At 44.5% G+C, this 21,482-nt stretch overlaps 2 protein-coding genes across 2 annotated transcripts in view; one reads left to right on the top strand and one right to left on the bottom strand.

Moving 5' to 3' along the window:
- Positions 1-21,482, bottom strand: part of LOC6555535 (T-cell activation inhibitor, mitochondrial) — a 28,379-nt gene that overhangs the window by 5,503 nt on the left and 1,394 nt on the right. The window lies entirely within an intron of this gene.
- LOC6555534 lies at positions 1,054-2,126 on the top strand. The gene is made up of 2 exons (XM_001982607.2): positions 1,054-1,455; positions 1,571-2,126. The coding sequence occupies exons 1-2, from the start codon at positions 1,159-1,161 to the stop codon at positions 2,012-2,014; spliced, it is 741 nt and encodes a 246-aa protein (XP_001982643.1). The 5' UTR covers positions 1,054-1,158; the 3' UTR covers positions 2,015-2,126.

The raw sequence follows: 21,482 nt of genomic DNA, 5'->3' as shown, positions 1-21,482 counted from the left end.
GATTTTTAGAGAATTGCGCCAGAAACATTTAGAGGTATGCCACTTTAAAATCCGATTAATATAAGTTGAGTTATGGAGATTAGAAGTTCAGCCTTGGGACGTTTTTTAATTTTTTCGAATTTCTACAACATCATACATCAAAAAAATTACAAAAATATGAAAAAAAAAAAAATTTCCAAATTTGAATGCAGATTTTTAGAGAATTGCGCCAGAAACATTTAGAGGTATGCCACTTTAAAATCCGATCAATATAAGTTGAGTTATGGAGATTAGAAGTTCAGTCTTGGGACGTTTTTTAATTTTTTCGAATTTCTACAACATCATACATCAAAAAAATTACAAAAATATGAAAAAAAAAAAAATTTCCCAATTTGAATGCAGATTTTTAGAGAATTGCGCAAGAAACATTTAGAGGTATGCCACTTTAAAATCCGATCAATATAAGTTGAGTTATGGAGATTAGAAGTTCAGTCCTGGGACGTTTTTTAATTTTTTCGAATTTCTACATCATACATCAAAAAAATTACAAAAATATGAAAAAAAAATAAATTTCCAAATTTGAATGCAGATTTTTAGAGAATTGCGCCAGAAACATTTAGAGGTATGCCACTTTAAAATCCGATTTAGATAAGTTGAGTAATGGAATTTAGAACTTCAGCCTGATAACTTGCTGTCGCATAAACGGACCGCTCTCAGCTGCTGAACCGCAGTCAAAGCACTAAATTTAAATCATTATCAAGCGAACAGAACCGTTTGCGACCGGTTCGGCGTATCTGTGTGTTTGCCCGTGAAACCGCAATCGGATTCGATGGTGGTTTGCTCGTTTTCAGCTCTCTGAACCGCTCCTCTCCGAACCGCTCGCACGCTGGTTTTCCGCTCTTCTCAGCTCTCTGAACCGCTCCTCTCCAAGCCACTCTCATGCTCTTTGGTTCAGAGAACGGTTTTTTACTTTGACTGTAGCTGATTTGCAACTCTTTTCAGCTCTCTGAACCGCTCCTCTCCGAACCGCGCTCACGTTCTTTGGTTCGGAGAGCGGTTTTTTACGTTGACTGTCGCTGGAGCGGAGCGAGAATGTGAGTTAGTAACCGGCAGCCGTAACTCGAGTACGGTGCACCCCAGAACCGAAAGCTGAACCGCAGTTAGCCGTAGTCCGGAACAATGTCTAAAAAGTACCCGAACCCGGTGTCCAAGCACTTCATCTATAGCGAAAGGACGCGGAAAAGTACCTGCAAAATGTGCCACTTCGACATGGCAGGTCGCCACTCCGAGAATCTGATGCGGCACCTGAAGCGCAAGCATGAGGATGCCTACGAGAGTGTGCTCGACGAGAAACGAGTAATCCGTGCAGCACTTGCCCAGCAGCAGGCCAACAAAGACGCAGTCATTTCGAACAAGAAAGTACTAGCCTCTAAGTGGCAATATCCATCGACACGAAAGAAGACTTCAATTTCCAAGGTGCATACAAAACCAATTGCGCAGTCTATTCAAATTCCGAGCTTCAACTAGCTGAAGCTCAAAATATACAGCTCAAGAATCACAAAAACCAAGCTAAATTGCCATTCTTTTTCAGGATAATGCCATGGAAACCATGGTGATGATGAACGATGAAGAGAACAACGCCACAGACAGTCAGTTCGAGAACGTCTTTATTGGAAAATCGGAGATACCAGATGAGGAGTATCAGTGGACAAACTCCGCGGCCATGGAGCTGGAGGCACTCAAGGTATCTCTGGCTAAGACTACGACCACTACCGAGTCCAGCGCCAGTGTGGCACCCACATCCACCACTTCTCGTGCCAAGTCTCCAGCTCGAGGGCCATCTGTTGGTGCTCCAAATTCTTCCGGGGACGAGGACTACTTCCTCCGCTATCTCGGCAACAAATTAAGCAAATACTCCGCCCGCACAAGGAACACCGTCCAGTTTCACATTAATCGCATTCTGTACAAGGCGGACATGGGCCGCTTTGAAGAAACAGATTCCAGGACTGGCGAAGTCGACTACGACTCCCCGTAGTGCTGAATTAAAAGCGCCTGTGCTGTGTACATATGTTATTTAACGCTTAGGTGTAAATAAATTATCTCCCGAGTTGTCAAACACCTATAAAGAAACCAACCAACTTTAGGGGTTGCAAGTCACATTAAGGGGTGGCAAGGATTTTTTTTCTTTTTTTTTTTTTGATTGGTCGTTGGTAACACCTAATGGTTTCAATTATCATAATTCAAATCACATAAACTTTTAATGAAGTGATTGCAGCTCGCTTGTTCAAGATGAACAAGTTGTATTCACCCCGAAAATTTGAATTACCTCATATTTTATTGAAGGCATTTCATTGCTCATAAGCATGGCCTCATTCGTGCTCCACAAATAGCATTATTTTTATATGGTCAATATTTATTACCCGACACAATAAAAAGCATTAAACTGTCCACAAATCAGGTCACTTACCCCCATCAGTTTCCCAGTTTCCCCACACATCGCATAGCTTTGGGGCAAATCAAATCCTTGGCCCCTCAATTTCGGTTTGGTTTGTGGGTGGATGGGGCCAAGGATTTTCAAGGGTCGCAGCTTGAAGGCAGTTCAGTAGCCGCACAGGGTCAACATCTTCCAAATCCCTGATTGGGTGGGCAAGAAGTGTACAAAAAAATGGTGTAAAAAAGTGCGTGCTGCTGGGATTTTTGTTAGGCACACTCTGGTGAAAAGTTTCGTTTATCGTATCTCATTTTCCACGAGACGAGAGCAAATGTTGCGCTTGTGTTCGTGCTCTTTAAGGCAACGGAAAGAGCAGCAAGGGCTCTTCGCAGTGTGCGTTTGTATCTGTTAGTGTGCGTTTGTATCTGTGTATGTGTGTGCCGGCTGACCGGCTTTGTTTGTATCTCTCTTCCTGCAGAAACTTGGAAACGAGACCTGCAACGTCTGTTCCGACCCTCCACCCTCCACCCCCTGCCACAGACCCTTCCTCCATCGTCTGTGCCGTCTGTTCGTATAGGGGCGCCCTGTGTACTTGTAAACCTCCCCCCACCAACTCCACCACCTACCGATTATGTATCGCTTCAACCCCCGTCCCCTCCGCAGTTCCTCGAGGCAATTCGATTTATGTGCAGGCTATGCGTTCAGCGTCCTTTTGGCTCGCTATTAAAGGTTCATTACTAAATACCAACGAACTTCTGTAATTCGATGAACCATCTGCCACTAGTCTGGGTCCGCAAATATACATATATTCACCGGGCCAATAAAGGACCTTGATTTCGTGCCATTTAGGCATGTTGGTTGTGGGTTGTAGGCTGTAGGTTGCTCATTCAACGCTTACTTTAAATGTGCTCGCTAATGCCTTGAATCTGCCACTAACAGCCGCTTTTGATCTTTAGCCGGAAAACAATTAGTTCCTATCAAATATTAACCTTCTGCAAGTAATTCCCGCTAAAAGGAAAAGGAAGTCCCGAAAGTTGCGAAGAAAGTCCAGTGAAGAATGTACAAAGTTTGTGTTACGGCTATGAAATTGCGTGAAGTTTGGTCGCCAAACTCGGATGCCACTCAATTATGTTCAACTTAGTGGAGATTTCAGTTAGGAGAAGTGCGAGACAAGAACACCATAAAGGTGAGCTAGATGAAAACAGGGTCCTGGGAATAGTTCACTCGAATCTCTGTGCCGCACACCTGCCTCTTCCACAAGCGTACCCATTTTTCATTCTATTCGCTTTATGGTTTCTCTATCCACACACACACACTTTCTTAGTTGTAGAATCAGCAGCCATAGATCCAAAAGTATTGCTTTGATTACATTGGGAGTTGGGTTCAGGAATTAATTACATAGTACATCTCAAGCAGATCCCTTTCAAGCGCAATTGAAATGTGTTTTTGCCGCATGTGGGCGTGCCAGCGATAAGGCGCTCGTTTTCAGGACTCCAGGGAAAAGTTTGACTCTCGGCCGCATGAATGATGATGCCCGTATGACGATAAGGAAATGGCAAGAGGAACCCGAGTCTAAAGGGACCAAGGAGTCAGTATTGGGTTAGCCATATGGTGACACATCGATTTCTACACTTCCTACACTAGGACTGGGCAGTGTCCCATTTCGCTGCTGGCTAAGAAGCCATTTGACTCTTTGATTTACCGACCCCAGTCCAGGGCTGAAATTGCAAATAATTTTATTAGCCAAATGGTCAACGCGTATTAGGTTGCCGAAGAAAGCAATTAGAGGCTGTCTGCCATTGTACCCTTGCGGCCCTCGACTGAATTCCCAGCTCCACTGTCTTTGGGTTTTTTTTTTACTTTGTTCGACCCACCAGTAAAAGCCGCCAGGTTCCAAGCGAGTACCAAATCGACATCCCCAGTCTCATCCTCATCCGCATCCTCATCCTCTAGAGATGCGCATGTATTGCCCCAACCGCCAGACGGATAAGTAAACAAATTCAGCTTTATCTTCAATAGGAAACAAGGAAAACAGAGTTCCCCGTTGAGGTTCGCCTTTGATATTTAACAATCTTTGAACAGCTGAAAGATGAGAACAAAAACACCAACCTCGCAATGGATACACACACACAAACACACGCACACACACACACACACATCGGTGAGTGTGTGTGTGGGTAATGTTGGCAGACTAAGGCCAACAACAAGTTGCCATGGGAGTTGCCACCAAAATCTTCCGTTCGCACGTTCCAGGCAGCAAAAACCAAAAGCAACAGCCACATCAAGAGGCGCAACAAGAAGACGGAGGGGAATGGCCATAAAGCCAAGAACAGTACGCTACAGTAAGGACTGCCTGTGTGGGATAACGCAAAGGTCGTGTAAGAGAGTGCAGGTGCTCAACTCAATGCGTAATGCTGATAAGCCAGGAGTTTCAATAACGTCGAAAGTGCCCCATAACAAATGCGGTTGATTGTAGCAGCAAGCCTCACTGTACTTCAGTACGAAGGATACGGTGTTTGACAGGAAAACCAGCGCCATGGCAGTGGAGAGCAAGTGGAGGCGACTCAGGGACACCAGCAGTAGACACCAAACACGGAATACATTTACCCAAAACAGCAAGATCCTGGCTAAGAAGTGCTCATATACTTGCGCGACGAGGCTAATGCCAATAATCCTTTGGTTTTACCAAGATAACAAGATATGGCTGTTCGCCATTTCCCTATATCGCGCTGATTGATTCCATGGTGACCCCGCCCACTTGCTTGGGAGCCATGCAAACCAGGCACAACCCATAAAAACATACGAGATGGATGGAAAATCGGGATGGTATAGGATGGTATGGGATGGTATGGGATGGTATGGGATGGTTTAGGATGGCATAGGTTGGTATGGGATGGTATGGTATGGTATGGGATGGTATGGGATGGTATGGGATGGTATGGGATGGTATGGGATGGTATGGGATGGTATGGGATGGTGGCTAACTTCCAGCAACACGCTTCCCTGTAACTCGCCTTACTTTTCCTCATGTTGCAAATGAAATAGATGAAAATCAATTTGACGTGTCTTGAATTCTGTTTTGGGTTTAAAGAACTCGTTTTACAAAAGATAAAAAGGCCGACACAGCAGCGAAAAAAAGGGAAGGAAGCGTTGCGAGGAGACTCACAAATGGAAATAAACTCGAAAAGTGGGAAAAGGTGTACACAGAGCCAAATAATTTCATCGAGTTGTCGAGGGATTTTAGTGTAATACCTGCATTTTTTCATCCATCCCCCAGGTGAAAGCAATCTATCCCCAAGCTACTGACTCGCTTTCTCTGCAATGGTAGGTTTTCAGTTGGGTTTCAGTTGGTTTCAGTTGGGTTTCAGTTGGTTTCAGTTGGGTTTCAGTTGGTTTTCACTTGGTGTTCAGTTCGTTTTTGCTGTGTAGATGTTGGGAACCAGGCGATACAGAAATGAAGTGTGGAGAGAACGCGGGGAAATGTTCACAATTCTTGTAAAACAAACACACGAAAATCTAACAATACGCCATCGAATGTGGAATACGAGGAGAACTCATTGAATTTGTCGCTCCCAACATCATTTAAGGGTGGCAATAATTACATCAATCTTTTTACCATTTCAATTTGAAAACAAATCGAGCCACTCGAGCCCAGCAACAACAACAAGAACAAGAACAACACAGCTCGACCTCCCAGGGGAAAATGGAAAAAAAGAAATAAGAAAAAAGCGAAAAAGCGAAAAAGAAAAGCCAACTGAAGCGAACGAAACGAGAAAAGAAATGGGGCGAGAAGTGCAGGAAGGTCCCGTGGAATAAATACACATTTAAGATGAATTTGTCGGATTCACTTTGGGGCCCACGAACAATGACACATGCACTCGGAATCTAGATCACGAAATTTGCATGCGCATGTACCCAAAATCCGGATAATGCCTTTTCAAAAAGGAAAGCAACTCGGAATAGCTGCCATCAATGATTCAATTAACTCGCCAAGGAATCGATCCACATGCATTACAAAGCGTGGCATCCATTTGAAGTTCATCGACTTCTTGGCCAACTCATTTAATTGGTCATGTACTAAAATATTGAAATATTTCAAAAACCCATCAAGCAGCTACGAGTGTACAGTGTGTGTGCACCCCACAAAATGACAGCTTCAACAGGATTCCATGAAAGCGAGTCACTGTTTTGCATGGCAAATATTCAAGGGTGTTTCGAAAACCCCTAGGGATTCGTGTTTCGAAACACAATGCTGGCGCCGAGAAATAGGCTTTGGAACTGGTTATTTGGTATAATGAACGTATTAAGGAATTAGAAGCGGTTAGGCGCTACAATCAAGGATCCCTGGAGAGTATTTTTCGGAAATTGCAGTGCTGCCCAGTGAACAGAACACTAAGCTTTGCTGATTGAAAACCTGTTATCACTTGGCGGCGGCGGGCTCTTTAATTAACAAGGCTAGCAAGTGCACTACCTAATGCAAATGCAAACAAAGTGCATTCATTTGAGGAGACATATTCAAATCCTAATCGCATTTCCGGGATCGATTCGAAATCGTTTATCGATGGCACAAATGGTGGCCTAATCAAATCAATTTGCCGCCTAACCCATATTCCCATACTCGGGCATTCGGAGCGTCAGACATCTGAGCATCTCAGCTCATCGCCTAGCCTAAGGGAGTTTTCCTGTTTTTCCTCCACTTTTCCGCTGCCTCACACACACACAGGCGCACACACACACACACTCACACATGTATGCACACGAGAATGTGCGAGTTGTGTGACGACAATGCCCCTCGAAGGTAATGGAAACGACGCGACGGGAGACGTCAACAGAAACGATGACGTCCACCGCCACCGCCACTCTGCCTGTCAGTCGAAATGGGAAAATCCGGGCACAGAGGGTGGGAAAACATGGCAGAGGAGTCCTTCCTTATGCAGTCACAAACAACAGCCACCGAAACCTCATCATAATCATCATCGTCGTCGTCGTCGTCGTCGTCGTCGCCGTTGCCCTGAAAAAAAGGAAAAAAAATACACAACAAGTCGCGGTGGAAAGAACTGCGGATAGAAGCTGTTCGGTATTTGAGCACCTGGACCTCTGGAGATTACCATATATGAGGGCCCAAGATAAATACAATTTGCCGAGTGACTTCCGAGCTTGGCCACGTGTCCAAAGTTTGCTCTACACTCATGTCAACCACCCACACAAATTATTCCAATTTTCAACATTTCAACAGAAACCACCCCAAGTTACTAAAAAATTTAGAGACAATGCTCAATGCTCAATTCATTCAAACAGTTCCTCGAATATGTACGTACATATGTATGTAGATATCTATGTACATGCCCACTGCTTAATAGCAAGCAAAAAGATTGCGAAATAATAATACAATTATTCTGCTCGAATTAATTATTCATTGTTATTATGGCTAAGCAACTTATGCACCCCTGCAATAGGGTTTTCTCACCCGTAAGGATTAAGCCGTTAACCAGTATTTTGGTGGAAATGATCTATAAGATACACATGGGGTGGAAATGATTGTCGCTAGATTTGTATCACCTTTCACCACTAGCAATCAATTGAAATTATTAACTTGGCCTTATTTAATCATCACAAACTATCATTCGCGCTATATTTCATACTTCCAATAGTTCCAATAGTTTATGGCTCGAAAAAAAAAACATTAAGGGTGCATCAGTTATTGAACCAAACTCAATTTGGCAGCCTTGCGTCGCAAAAAGTTAACGCTTTGGCTAACAGCTTCTATTAGATCAATTAAAAGGATTTCAACCCAACCGGAGAACGGATAGTATAGCATGCAATGTGAACATGGGGTATATATGTACATATACATATAGGCCGGTACCCGTACAACGGGACGCACTTAAACTAATTAAGCCCCCGATTGCCGGGCAACCAGAAAGAGTGTAGCAGAGTGTAGAAGTACGCGGCGTAATGGTAGAGAAAAGCACCGTAAACGATTTTGCGGGCTGTTGCATTAAAATCCATCAACGAAACGACAATGGGCGTATTGAACAGCGTCATCGCCATATCCCCCCCTCTTGTTTCTACCCAGTCTGCCCAGCGGGGGTCGGCTGCACATTCGAAGCAGGAAAGCCCGTCGTTGGTCGCGTGGTACGGACTAGCAGATACCGCTTGCATACCCATTGTAACTCGGCTAAGAGTGGACCGACTTGGAAAACATTTGGTATCCAGGTAGATGTTAACAAATCAAATTGAATTTTATGGTTTCTGAGAACTAGTTGGTCATATGCCTTATGCCACATAATAAATATGCCCTCTTGCCGTTTTTGTACGGGGTGGAGAAGAGAGGGTTTGTTTGCCGACCAAGTGGATTTGTCCACGCCGCGTGGTGAACTCTTCTGGGATGGAGTGTCTGGCGGAGACGGGGATTCTGTTTGGTGGACGGCTGCTTTCCGGTGGGTGGTGGATGTGGTCCGCATCGACTTGATGATGCGTTGGAGTGCGAAGAATCAACACATACTCCACCGTTGGCTCCACCAGCTGAGACGCAATTAGTTCCTGGTCAAGGGCCCCCAAAAAGATGGTACGCAATTTTCGGAGGACTGCGGAAATACCAGAGTTTCAGAGAGTGAGGAAGCTGCAAATCTCGCATCTGTTTGTGGTATCTGTATGTTTTTTGCTGGATCAAAAACGTTGGAGTACACACACCACACTCACATATCTCCCAAAGGTTTTCTGATTTCATGGGAAAAAATGGGCCAGGCGATATAAAAACCACCGAGTTAAGACATTTCTTGATTTCCAATTAACTAATCACACAGGGAAAATGATTTCATCAACGGCGATTGAAATCAAAAAGCGTTTTTCACTTTAATTGCTTTTCGAGAACAGCGTGAATTAAGTGAGAGGGGTGCGGGGGGAAACGGCGGGAGAATAGAGCAACACCCCCAATGACATTTCTCTGTTTTTTTTTTTCTTTCGTGTAGCAGCAGCTGTATTCATTTTGAACAGCTGATGGGCATACCAAATTTATGATGACGTCGAGCAAACACTCAAATCTCGCAGACGAAGAGCGCAATCTTTGGACGAAGAGAGACGCGCTCTCTTTCGTCGCTCTCTGTCTCCCTGCCTCTCCCTCTCTGTGTTTGGTTTTGATTCGAGGGGATCAAACTTCCGGGTGAGCGGGACAGAGCGATTTGGGGGGAGACACGATCACGATCTTGACAAGTAACAGTTGTTCTCGTTCTCGACGGCCTCCCCTTTTTCTTTACTCTGCTCTTCTCTGCGTCCTCTCTCCTTGTTTTTTTTTGTGTGCCCCCCGCTTTGTCATGTTGCGTTTTTGTCTTGCACTGATAACAGCTGACAATGGGGTGTGCGTGTGCGTGTGTGTGTGTGCGCGTGTCTACAGTTGCGGCCAAGAAAACATGCATTTTTAATCGCCTTAAATCACTTTGGTCTCGGACTTGAGATGATTTGTGAACTTCAACTTATTCATTTCACCTTAATTGTTAATCAGTTGTGTATTTAGGCTTGCCAGTTGAACGATATTTATACATGCGTATATATTTAGTGATATATCTTCTGCGGCAACTGCATCTGTGTGAGGCTACCTGTGATCCCGATTGTGATTGACTCGGTGAACAGCTGCACATGTGAGATGCAGGACGACGGGGCAGGAGAAAGGAGGGGGAAAGCAACAGCAGGCGAGAGGTCAATGCCAACGGAGCCTGGAGATCTTCCCTTTCCCAGAATGACAGTCCCTTAACCTTTAATGTATGTACATACACACATACATACATGCATACATAATATGTACATACACATGCCCATTGAGGTGCATGCATACATACAGCAACCGCGAATTCTTCAGGAAAGTAGGTTAGGCATTAGGCCGAAAGGTTTAGCGCATTCAAAGACGCTATCTCTGGCAATATGGGGTAATTTCAATTCTTATCCAGTTTTGGCAAACACTTTTTCATTCGTACATAAATAGCTAAATACGTACATATGTAAGAGCATGACTAACAATCTACATACATTTGTGTACATAAATTGACTACCGAAGGCATTCGAAGGGAATTGAAAACAAGTTCTCGTTGACTTACCAACCTAAAACTCGGGCATATCGCCATTAAACGATTTTGCCACTTCCTGAACAACAACAAGCCCCCGATAGAAGGAAGGAAATGGAAACCCTCTCTTTGGGCATAATCCCTGCTTAATTGCTGCCCGCTTTTGAGACGATGTGGCCAGTGACAACCCTGCCAAAAGCAACAAACCGACACGCAAAAACGCACTGTGTGTGCTACACTCGGAGAAATCCGTTGCCCCAAACTGCTCACCCGGCTGTCCCGCTGCAATCGCTGCCAAAGCTACCAAACTACATGTGTATGTATGTATGTGTGTATGTATATGTATTTTTTCGGCGTGTAGTCAAGCACCGCACCCTGCACCCCGCACCCCCCGCACCAAAACAATCCAGGACACCCTGGCCCCTGCTTTGTTTGCAGCGCCTAGTGCCTTTGGCCCTTTATTTTATTGCCTCTCGTCGTGGCTGCCAAACACGGATACACACAGGCGGATACAAGGCGTGCGAGCGAGATGGCTACAGCCGTGCAGAAAGAGACAGCGCGAACCGGGCACCGCATAGAGATACAGAAAACGTTGATTATTAATTATGAGACGCTCTACGGCCGGGCCGATAACTGCGGTGGGCTAGTTCAGCAGTTGGCGAAAATCTCTCGAAAATGTGTGCCTGCAAACTGGTTACAAATGGCTTTTCACAATCCAATGGAGTGACCCCGCTTCCCCCGCTCCATTGGCTCGTTCACTTGCGAATTTCGAAAAACGATGACTCCCCAATGCCCCAATGCCCATCAATGTCACCATGTGCACACAGTTCACAGAGTGTAGGGCTCCTCAGTTTCGCTTAAGTTCGCCTTCTAAGGCCGCCAATGATGGCTTCCATCTGCATTGATAAGGGGCTCCAGTGGCTCCAGCGACACGTGGAAAGGGTGGGTAAGGGGATTGGGGGAGCACCTCGAGAACCCAAGATTCATTCGGCACTCGATACAGCATTCATTTATCGGTATTCATTTGTCGCCAGCTGGGAAGCCCTAGAAAGTTGAACTCTGTTCTTTTTTTTGGGGGTGGTGTTGCTGATGAGGGGCGGCAAGGGGCGAGGGAGGGCAACCCCACCTGACCGTTTCTTGCGGATCTGGTGGATGTGGCGCAGAGTAACTCAATACCAAAACACAACAATTTCCAAAACGAAGCGAGCGAAGAAACGAGCGTGCAAAATCCATTTAAGTTGTACAACTTCAATTTTCAATGGGGCAGATGGCAGCGAGGGGGAGCGAGGAGAAGCGACAAGGGCGGCGGTGAGAGCGAGAGGTGGAGGTGGAGGGGGTTGCCCGTACTCATTGCACTTCTCCGGCAACGAGGAAACACACAAAGCCAAACAAACAAAAGCATAGACTGCAAACACAAAACGCCAGCAAAGACACAAAGGCAAAAAGACAGGCAGAAAGAGCAAAGACAGAGGAACGACGCCAAACTCAAGCAACATTTGATTGTCGGCCATGCACAGCAAACCAGTATAATTGCACAAACACACATACTGACGCACGCACACACCGTTGCAATCGCAAACTGTTGGGCTCACACAGACACCACACACACACACATACACACAAGTGCGGCCAGCGTTTTAGGTGTTTGCTGCAAATGCAGTGCCTTTGGGAGCCAAGTATTGTACTGCAGAATCTAGAATAGATCGTTGCCTAAGGACATTGGGCCAAAACTTAGGCTGCCAGACTAATCGCAATAGCGGCCAGTCTATCGGATATTTACTTTTGACTTTGGGCCAAGTTTTTGTTGCGCACTTGTACCAATTATTAAGTCCAGCCGTCCTGGCACATCCTTAACCAACCAATGACTTTCTGGGCAGCTGGGCTAATAGTATGGCCCCGGCTGTAGGGTTAGATTTTCGTGCATATTCATAATTCGAGTGAAGGGCGCTGCGCTCTCTTTTTGCGCCAGCTCAGTTTTTACTTTTTTCCTTCTTGGACAGCCAAATTAACAAACAAAAAAGTAATAATCAAATGGGAAACCAGCGACAAAACAAAAAAAAAAAGACTCTGTTTCGCTGGCTTTGTTTTATTTTGTTTTCGCGTCTGACCTCGTCGCTGTTATAGCTCTCTTGCGAGGCGGCTCTCTTAGGGTCACTCTTTCGAAGAGAGAGCGCCTTGCCCTGTCGACTGCGACGTCGACGTAAGCGTCAGCATCGTCATTGTTGCGCGGCCGTTTAACTTTGTGTGCCCGTGTGTGTGTTGTGTGTGTGTGTGTGCGCGTGTGTGAGGCCGCACGTGTGTGTGCGCATTGGTCTCATTTCAAGATAATCGCTCCTCTTCTTCTTCGGCCTCTCTTCTCTCTCTCCCCATCTCCTCGCCCGCATTGTTGTTATTGTAAGCTAGCGGCTGGCACTTTGTTGTTGTTATAGTTTTCATACGTATGTTTTTTGCTCTGCTGCTTAATGTTATTAGTTTTGTTATTGGCTTTTATTGAAATTGTCTTTAACCCATTTTAAATGCGTGTGTCAACAGGTTTTGACCCCAATTGCAAAAAGTACACATTGGTAAGGTAAAGAAGTGTGCTCCATAAGAATGCAAAAACAATGGACCTATGGACATGACACCTACATATACTTATCACACAACTGACACACAAGCTACTACATAGATAAATACATACATATTGTACATTGTATATACATATATTATATGATGTACGTATATTACAAAACAACTTGAGGAGAAACCGAAACTGAAACCGAAAAATAGAAATTACTTTCCCACATCGAAGATTTTGGGTTATGCGATTGTGTTTGTCTTTGAAATTATCAAGATATTTCTGTCAGCCCCCCGTTTCCCCAACTCATCGACCGACCAACCTACAAGCCCAACCAAGCTGATCTTGAGAAATCCCAGACGCAGACGTAAAAATCGAAAACAAAAACACAAAAACACACGCTCAATGCGAGAAAAATGTAATTTGGTTATGCGCCCAAACGCAATTACGCATGGAATTTATACGAAATTCGAGGCAGCCTCACAATTTGTTGCTGTTTATGTGCTTTTGCAATAAGCGAAATGGAAATCAAAATCAAAATTGACAAAAGCTGGGGGAAGTAAAAATTCACAAAGTAAAACCACTTTTGTTGCCTTCGCTGAACTTCCGGCATTTTCTTGCTCATCTGAAATTGTGTTTGCATTGTCGTTGTTATTTTTGTTGTTGTTTTGTATTTTGTTGTTTTTTTTGTTGTTGTTGTTGTTGTTATTGTTTTTGTTAGCACGACACGTACTGCAACAAAGTTGAAAATGCGTTTTGCACAAAACCTGTTGGGAATTAGCGAAAGACGAGGAAAGCGGCAAATTAAGGAAAAATGAGAAACATAATTAGAGGCAAAATACTAATCACACAAGGCGTATACACGGAGAGAAACAGATCTTCTGCGGTTATGGCATGATGTCATCCGCATTCCCATTTTCGCAACATTCAGGTGACACTCCAATTATGTTATATTAAGACACATACATACATATGTATGTATGTGTGTTGGTATACCAAGTCTATGCTGTTTATCTATGTATTTATTATCCGAATTTGTGGTTAGCCATTAGCATTTTCCCAAATAAATAATCCGCAGTGAAGCACACATTACTACAGCGCACTGAGTTACATAGTTCATTACAATGGGCACAGATATCATCAAACGAAAATATGCCAAGAATTTTCCAAATGGAGGAAGGAGTTGAAGTTACTGAGAGGCGAAAGGCGGTGGAGAGGGCGAAACAAATAAAAATCAGTCGAATAACGCATTTAAAGACACTCCGCAGCTAAAACAGAAGACCATAAAAATGTTTTCTTCACGGCACTAAAAGAGTGAGTGAGCGGGGGGATGGAGCGAGCGAGAGAGCGAGAGAAGAAGGGGCATTTCGTGTTACAGTTTCAATTTAAAAGGAAAAACGTTTCCCACACGCACGCACCAAAACAAAAAAAAAAGCACATACACACAGCGGCTTCATCATCAATTTCTAAATGCAAAACCGCAATAAAAAAAAATAACAAAAAAAACGAGAAGCGTGGACAAAGGCAACAACTACGCAACAGCCGGAATACTCTGCAAAGTAAAGTACTCCACTCACTCTGGCACTGAAACAGAACTAAATCAAATAAACGAATAACTAATTTATTGAATAACTAGTAAAATATGCTTAAGACAACATTAAACTGCGAGTTTAAGAATATTAAATCTGTGTATTTCACAGTCAAAGTGCCTGCTGTTTTCCGCTAGCCGATTTCGAACACTTCCATAGAAGGGTATACGTAGGTCGACCCACTCTCACCACCGAATACCGAAATCGAAGCGGACGGAACTTGAGAGAGGGAGAGAGAGCCAAGTCAAATGCTCTCGCCATTCGGGCAGCGGGCCAGAAAGAGATGGCTGCAACTCGGCGCACGTGTAACCGTAAAAAGAGTGAAATAGTACGGTCGAAGGGGGCGGGGTAGGCGTGTGTTTGTGTGAGTGCGTGAGTATTTACTTTGCAAAATAACCACCCAACTAAAAGATGGTTGACAAGATAATTGTTGCCCTCTGTCCGGCTCTTCCTCCCTCTCCCACCTCGCCCCCCGCTCCCACGACTCCTTATCACCCCCCACCCTTTTTTTCTCTTTCTTCGGGCGGTGTTTGGTCGGAAATTGGAAAACCCCAGATATTAGATTTCACCAGAAATTGCTTCTGGAACGAAAGTAAATTGCACCAACTATGAAATAGAGTCAACCTAATAGATGAATGCAGTATCTTGCATGCGCAGTTTCCTTATAGCGGAGGACATGCACAAGATAGTAGGTTTGAAATCCATTGCATATTCCCAACCAGCAGCATCGCAATCATGGCCAGAAATGGCTCACATCACGTCCACTTCACTGGCTGGCTGGATGTTCCGCAGGTCGCACCTGTGGACTGTTCGCGCTTAACCGGCGGCCAAAATACTTTGACTCAGCACTTGGGAGTTGAAACCCAATGTCAGATACATAGACAGTAACAGTAACAGAAACAGAAACTCAGAAAACAGAAGCGGCAAAAGCAACAGCAACAGCAGTAGAAACAGCAACACGAACTGGGCGCACACGAGTGGAGAGTGCTCGTTGGAACAATATAAATATATATTTGTGGGGCATTAGCCTCTAGATATTTGTTTGATATGCGCTTTAGAGGTTGGCATTATTCAAGGTTGTGTTTTTTTTTTTTTTCGGCCGCAAATTATTTGGGGCAACGTCCGCAAGCGACCATGATGGCTTCATACTCACTTCGCTCCGTCCTCTAATCACTCCGCTAGCGCTTATCGCGCAGATTGTTTTGCGTCGAGGAGGAAAACATGGAAAGTGTGTGGCGAATCTTGGGAGCTCTCGTCACTCGCACAGATACAAATTGTATTGCCTATCTACGAAATTCGTTGGTTTTTCTCGAATGTGCATATGTACATATGTATCTGCTCCAAAGAAATTAAAATCAATCATAGTCCTCATTACCGTCGCTTTGCTGGCAAAGGCTGGGTAACTCCCCGTGTATCTAGTGTACCATTTTTTATCGCCACAGCGAGGGGAATTCGAATTCGGATGGTGACGTGACCATCAATCAAGCACCTCTTGCTTTTGCCTTTGCTTTTGCCTTTGGTTTTGCCTTTGCTTTTGCGGATCGAATCGAATCGGATCGCCTCACAATTCGAATGCAACACAAAAACATTAAAAAACGAGACGTCTCCGTCTCCGTTTGAGTTTCAATTTCAGTTTTGGGCCGTCTCTGTCTGCTTTGTCCGTCTGTGCGTCCGAATTTGTTCGTTCCTCTGCGGCGTTTTAGGGCGGACAATTTCATCAATGTCTTTGCCGCCACTGTAAATGCTCGAGGGACAGATACACATGCCCACTTGGCCACAGCAGCGGCCAAGCCAATATGTGCTGCGATTTTGGCGGACTGACTAGTCTATAGGTAGCTCTCTCTCTCTCCCTCTTCAAATAGCGCCAAAGCTAGTGGCATATGTACATACATATTTTCATTATTAATGCCTTCCAATGCAGGGCACATGGCTAACACGTACATACATATGTATGTATGTATGTATGTACATATACTGGAGCCGTGAGCACTCAACGCCCCAGATGCTAGCAATTTGAGCGCAGCTGTGCGCACTGAAATCTATTTGGAATACAACTTTGGCGCTTGTGGAAACTTTCGTGTGCCCGCTGAACTTCTTTACATTTTGTAGTTGTTTTTTTAGGTTGCTCTCGCTGTGAATCCCCTAAAAAAATATACGAAAATTCCTCTGTGACAGACGCACTGATGTACTTATGTATGTAACATATGTACATACTTATGTGCAAGTGTGCATACGTACTTCGGTATTGGGCTATGTAGCATACATTTTCAATGTCACGTATTGCCGTTCAATTTTTGTTGTCACACACACACACACAGCCATACGCAGACAGACAAAAGAGAACGCGCGTCTTCATCAGCAACTTAATTATTAAATTAAATGCGCTAAATGGCAGCACACGCGAATGCCAATAAAACAAAATACGAAAATGAGAATGATAACGGGAGGTGGGTGGCGGGCGGTGCGGTGCGGAGCGGGGAGAGGCGTGGAAAGGGGGTGGCGCCACATGCAGCTTACAACCTTGTCCGTTAAGAGGCGTCGCGCTGCCGACGTCGACGCCACTCGGCTCCACACTCCACTCGAAAATCCAAATCCACACGCCACTTCCCCGCTCTCTTTCTGCTCTGCCTCTTTCCCCTCCCCATCTCTTACAACCTACCATCTACATATCACACAGCATGTTCATATGTTTCGCCTTCCACTGAAATCAAAACCCATGAACGTTGTTGTCGTGAGAAATATGCAGAAAAGCGTGACAATGAAGGAGCCTCGCTGAATTTATCGCGGAAAAAATGGGATGCCCACAGATGGGTCCGTGGTGACCACTTTTTAGGCCGACAAAATGCAGAGAATTGAAGAGTTTGTAGAGCACCGACTTGATAAGCGCACAGGCCTTTTGAATGGTAATAACTCCACACAAAGCCGCAACCTGCCGCTACCCAACCCCTAAGCGGAGCCTCTCCCCCTCCCCAAACCCCTCTTCAAAATTGCTACGCCCATGAGCGGAACCCTTCGCAAAACAAATACTCTCTCGCTCTTCCACTCTCTTGGGGCGCTCTCTTCGGCTGATTGTGCGCCCTGCTTCTGCTCCTACTCCTCTCTCTCTCTATCTGTCTCTCTCGCTTTGTCGCTGCGGCTGGCCGTTTCATTTTCTTGGCTTGGCTTGGCTTTGAGTGACTTCTTGGCATCCTCAACGCTTTTTTATGGCTTTTATGGCTACCAAGCCGCTTTAGGCCGCCAGCTGTTGTTGGCCAAAAGCAAAAAAGACAACAACAACAACAGCAGCAATGCGAGTGGGTAAATGGCAACATGTGTATGCATGCACACAGCGTCGGGCTTACACACACACACACATGCACACACACGCTACAGGCCGACGCTTTGAATGCAAGCCCACATATTTATTATTGAGATGGCACAGTTACACCTGCGGCACCAACAATAGCTGCTGGTGGAAAGCTTCCCCAGTGGAGTGCTGCCATTCGCTTCAGCTTCCTTGATGGCGAATCAATTACTAAACATACTATGTAAAGTTATTTCAAATTCAGATTATTTCCATTCGAGCACTGCTAAGAGAGCTATTCTCTTGGCCTCCGTTGTGTGCACACACGAGCAGTTGTGTGTTGTTGTTGTTATTGTTATTGCTGTTGCTGGAAGAAAAACCAAACGTAAAAAGCGCGCGCGAATACAGGTCGACGCTCGTTTGTTTTTGGCAGCGCGGCCGGAGTCGACGCAGGCGGCGGCAGCGACGTCGACGTCAACGACCATTGCTTATGATTTTCGGAAATTCCAATTTTGTCCATGAAAATGCTAGTGTATCTGCTTATCTATGGCGTTAGGAGATAAGCAGATCGGTCACAGATTGTGACGTCACTATGCCGCAGGCTATTCAAAATTGTAAATGTTTTAATAACAAAATATCAAATGAGTACTGATGTAGCGAACAACAATGAAAAAGGGATGCATGCGTACATACAAATGTATGAGCATATGTATGTATGTGCATAGGGGGCAATGTTAATCCCTGCTTAACGGTATCAATGTATGGACCTCTGAAAATGTATTGATGTATTACAAATGGAAAATAAATACATATGTAGGTGAAGTCAGTGAGAATTTCACTTGTTCTGAAGCCTCAAAGAAGTGCCCAATTCAAATACAATTAGCAAACTGATGTTTTCGTGCATTATTTCCACCAGTTTTTCTTAAGTTTGCTTGCCAAATATGGTTCAAGGTTTCGTTTTCTACAAAATCTTGCCTTATTTTTTAGAAGCGCGTGGACTTTGTTTTGCGCGCTGATTGTGGGGTTCGTTGGCTAATTATAGATTTTCAGTGGTGTAGTGTGCGGAATGAATTAGCGGGTTCGCTGTTTTGTTGTTCCTTGTTGTTCAGTGCGCTCCACTTGAGTGTCATGTTTGTTTACGTTTGCCAATAATTCGGAATCTTTGAGATACTTTGCTATGATTTCCATTTTTACAAACTTTGCCCGATTCAAACCTGTTTTTGCTTTGGTCTTTCCATCTATGAACATACTTCGATATACGAGAAATAGCCGAGGGGGAAGCAGCACCAAAATAAAAGCCACACTTTTTACGACAGTTTTGATATCCAAAGAGAGAGAACAAAATCGGCAAGTTGATAAGCCCTTAGTGACGTCACAGCTTGTGACGCCGTGCGAAACTCTGACGTCGTTTGACTGGTTGAAAAAACACAAGCAAGCAAATCAGTAAGCTATTGATATTCGATAATAATTTAATTAATTAAATCATAAATACTCCTCGTTTGACTGTTACTTGCGGGCAAAACAAAAGAATCAGCCCGCATAACGTTACCTTAGGCGTTACGTACATACATACATCTCACATCGAATGGCACACAAATCAAAAATCCAAATCGAAACGTGCCACAGAAAAAACAATACCAAGGCAAAACTGCATTTTAACACACAGGCAAGCAAGGGCGGCAAATACGCATTCTTACAATGTTTATGCGTAGCTCGCTTCGTGAAATTGTGTGGTAACAAAACCTATGCCTGTACTCAATTCAAATGAAAGGGTGTAAACAGTTGTGAGCATCGACAATTTGTGAATGGATAGTGATTTAACGAATTAATTAGTTCCCAAAGTCCCTGCATAAGCAAAGTACGAAACAAACACAACAATACGCTGATAATGCGAGTGAGTAAGTGAGTGGGAGAGTGAGAGAGCGAGAGCGAGAGCGAGAGAGAGGGGGTGGCGAAACGAAACTCCATCTTGCCTTCTCCTTCCAGCAAACTGCACTCGTACTCGCACGAAACTTCGAGTTCGACATCGACTTTTAGATTTTATTTCGTATTTGTCGATCGCAGACCACAAGAAACCGAAACAAAAACTGAGATGACGAACGAAACGAAAAAGAAGTAATGACGAAGAAGAAGAGGCATGCCCTTGGGCCGTCGTTATTTTTTGTTGTTGTTGTTGTTGTTGCTAACCGCTTTTTGGTAGCTAAATATTTGAAGTCTTTTGAGGCTATTATGCTGCAATGCATTGTTTTGCCGTTCGGATAACTTACATATATGTATGTACATATGCTTTGGTACTTAAACATAATAAAAAATCCACTAACCGCAAAACGAATGTATAACCAACAAGAAATACATTGCGGTCTGTTGTTCATGTTTCCAAACAAGCTGCGGTATTTAAAAGACAATTTACGGAGAGTGTCTTGGGAACCGAGCACCAAAACTAAACAAGGTCGATTGCAGGAGAGCCCAGAACTTGCGAGGAAACCGAGTTACATACATTGTATGTACATATTTCTTGCAGTGCTAAGCGGTTGCGATTGCAATTCTTAGCCTAGTCCCCAATTGCAGATGGATAAAGCCATGAGTCACAGTCATTGAAACCAATTGCTAAATAGTTGTGTAGAGTGTTTCTATAAGTTTTCATGTTATTTACATACATATTTAATTTATGTATCATACAACAGATATCGAAAGGAGCGCATTATCGCTGATGAGTCAAAGAAAACACGAGGTCTTCACGATTAGGGTTCAATATCCCGTATTCCAATGGCCCATCGGGTATTTCCACTTTTCGGTCGGTACCTACCCTTACCTTTTCACTTCTTCACTTACCGTCGCTTCAAAGGCGAGCAATTGGATATTGAAAGTGGTATTGGAATTAGCTGGAGTACTGCGCTTTCAATGGGGATCATCCCACTCAATTAACGGTGCTCTTCATGGGCTTAGTGAGGACTGGAAACATAGGGGGCATCTTAACATTTATCAACAAATTAGCAAGAATTTTACCCCATCGAAAAGGATCGATTATATTACAAACGATCTAACTGATCTATTGACTAAAATAAGTGATCTATTAACGAATATCCCTCTGCCTGACTACGCCCTTGTACTAGCCCCCCTTTGGTTGTACCCCCCACACACTGTAATTACCGTTAACCAAGCTTAGCATTGTCTTTGGCCCTCTGTAACGTAACTGTAACTGTAACTAGCGCGCTTTCTCTGCTCTGCCGACGTTGACGCCTCAGCCACTGTCCGTTTTCGGGCTACTGGCAGGTACAGTGGACACCGAACAGTGCACACAGATGAGAGAGTTGGTGCCCGTTTTACTTCTGAATGGTGTAGAATTGGAAAAGGAATGAGGGAAAAAATAAATCTTAATGGATTACGAAACACTGCTGCCGCTTAGCGAGTGTCTGCTGTACATTTAGTGCGGCATGAATGGAGTGGAGTTGAGTGCGAGGGGATTGGCGACTAGACAAAGAGTAGGCCGCTGGCCCACCCTCTCGGGCGGCCCCCACCCCGCCACCGACGAGTCGGAAGTGCCGAAGAGAGCGGCGAGAAAAGAAAACAAACTGTTGGCGGCTGC

Source organism: Drosophila erecta, unplaced genomic scaffold (assembly GCF_003286155.1).
Source record: "Drosophila erecta strain 14021-0224.00,06,07 unplaced genomic scaffold, DereRS2 tig00000126-arrow-pilon, whole genome shotgun sequence".
Lineage (NCBI taxonomy): Eukaryota > Metazoa > Arthropoda > Insecta > Diptera > Drosophilidae > Drosophila > Drosophila erecta.
Note: the sequence above shows the minus strand (reverse complement) of the source record. Positions and strands in the feature narration are given on the sequence as shown.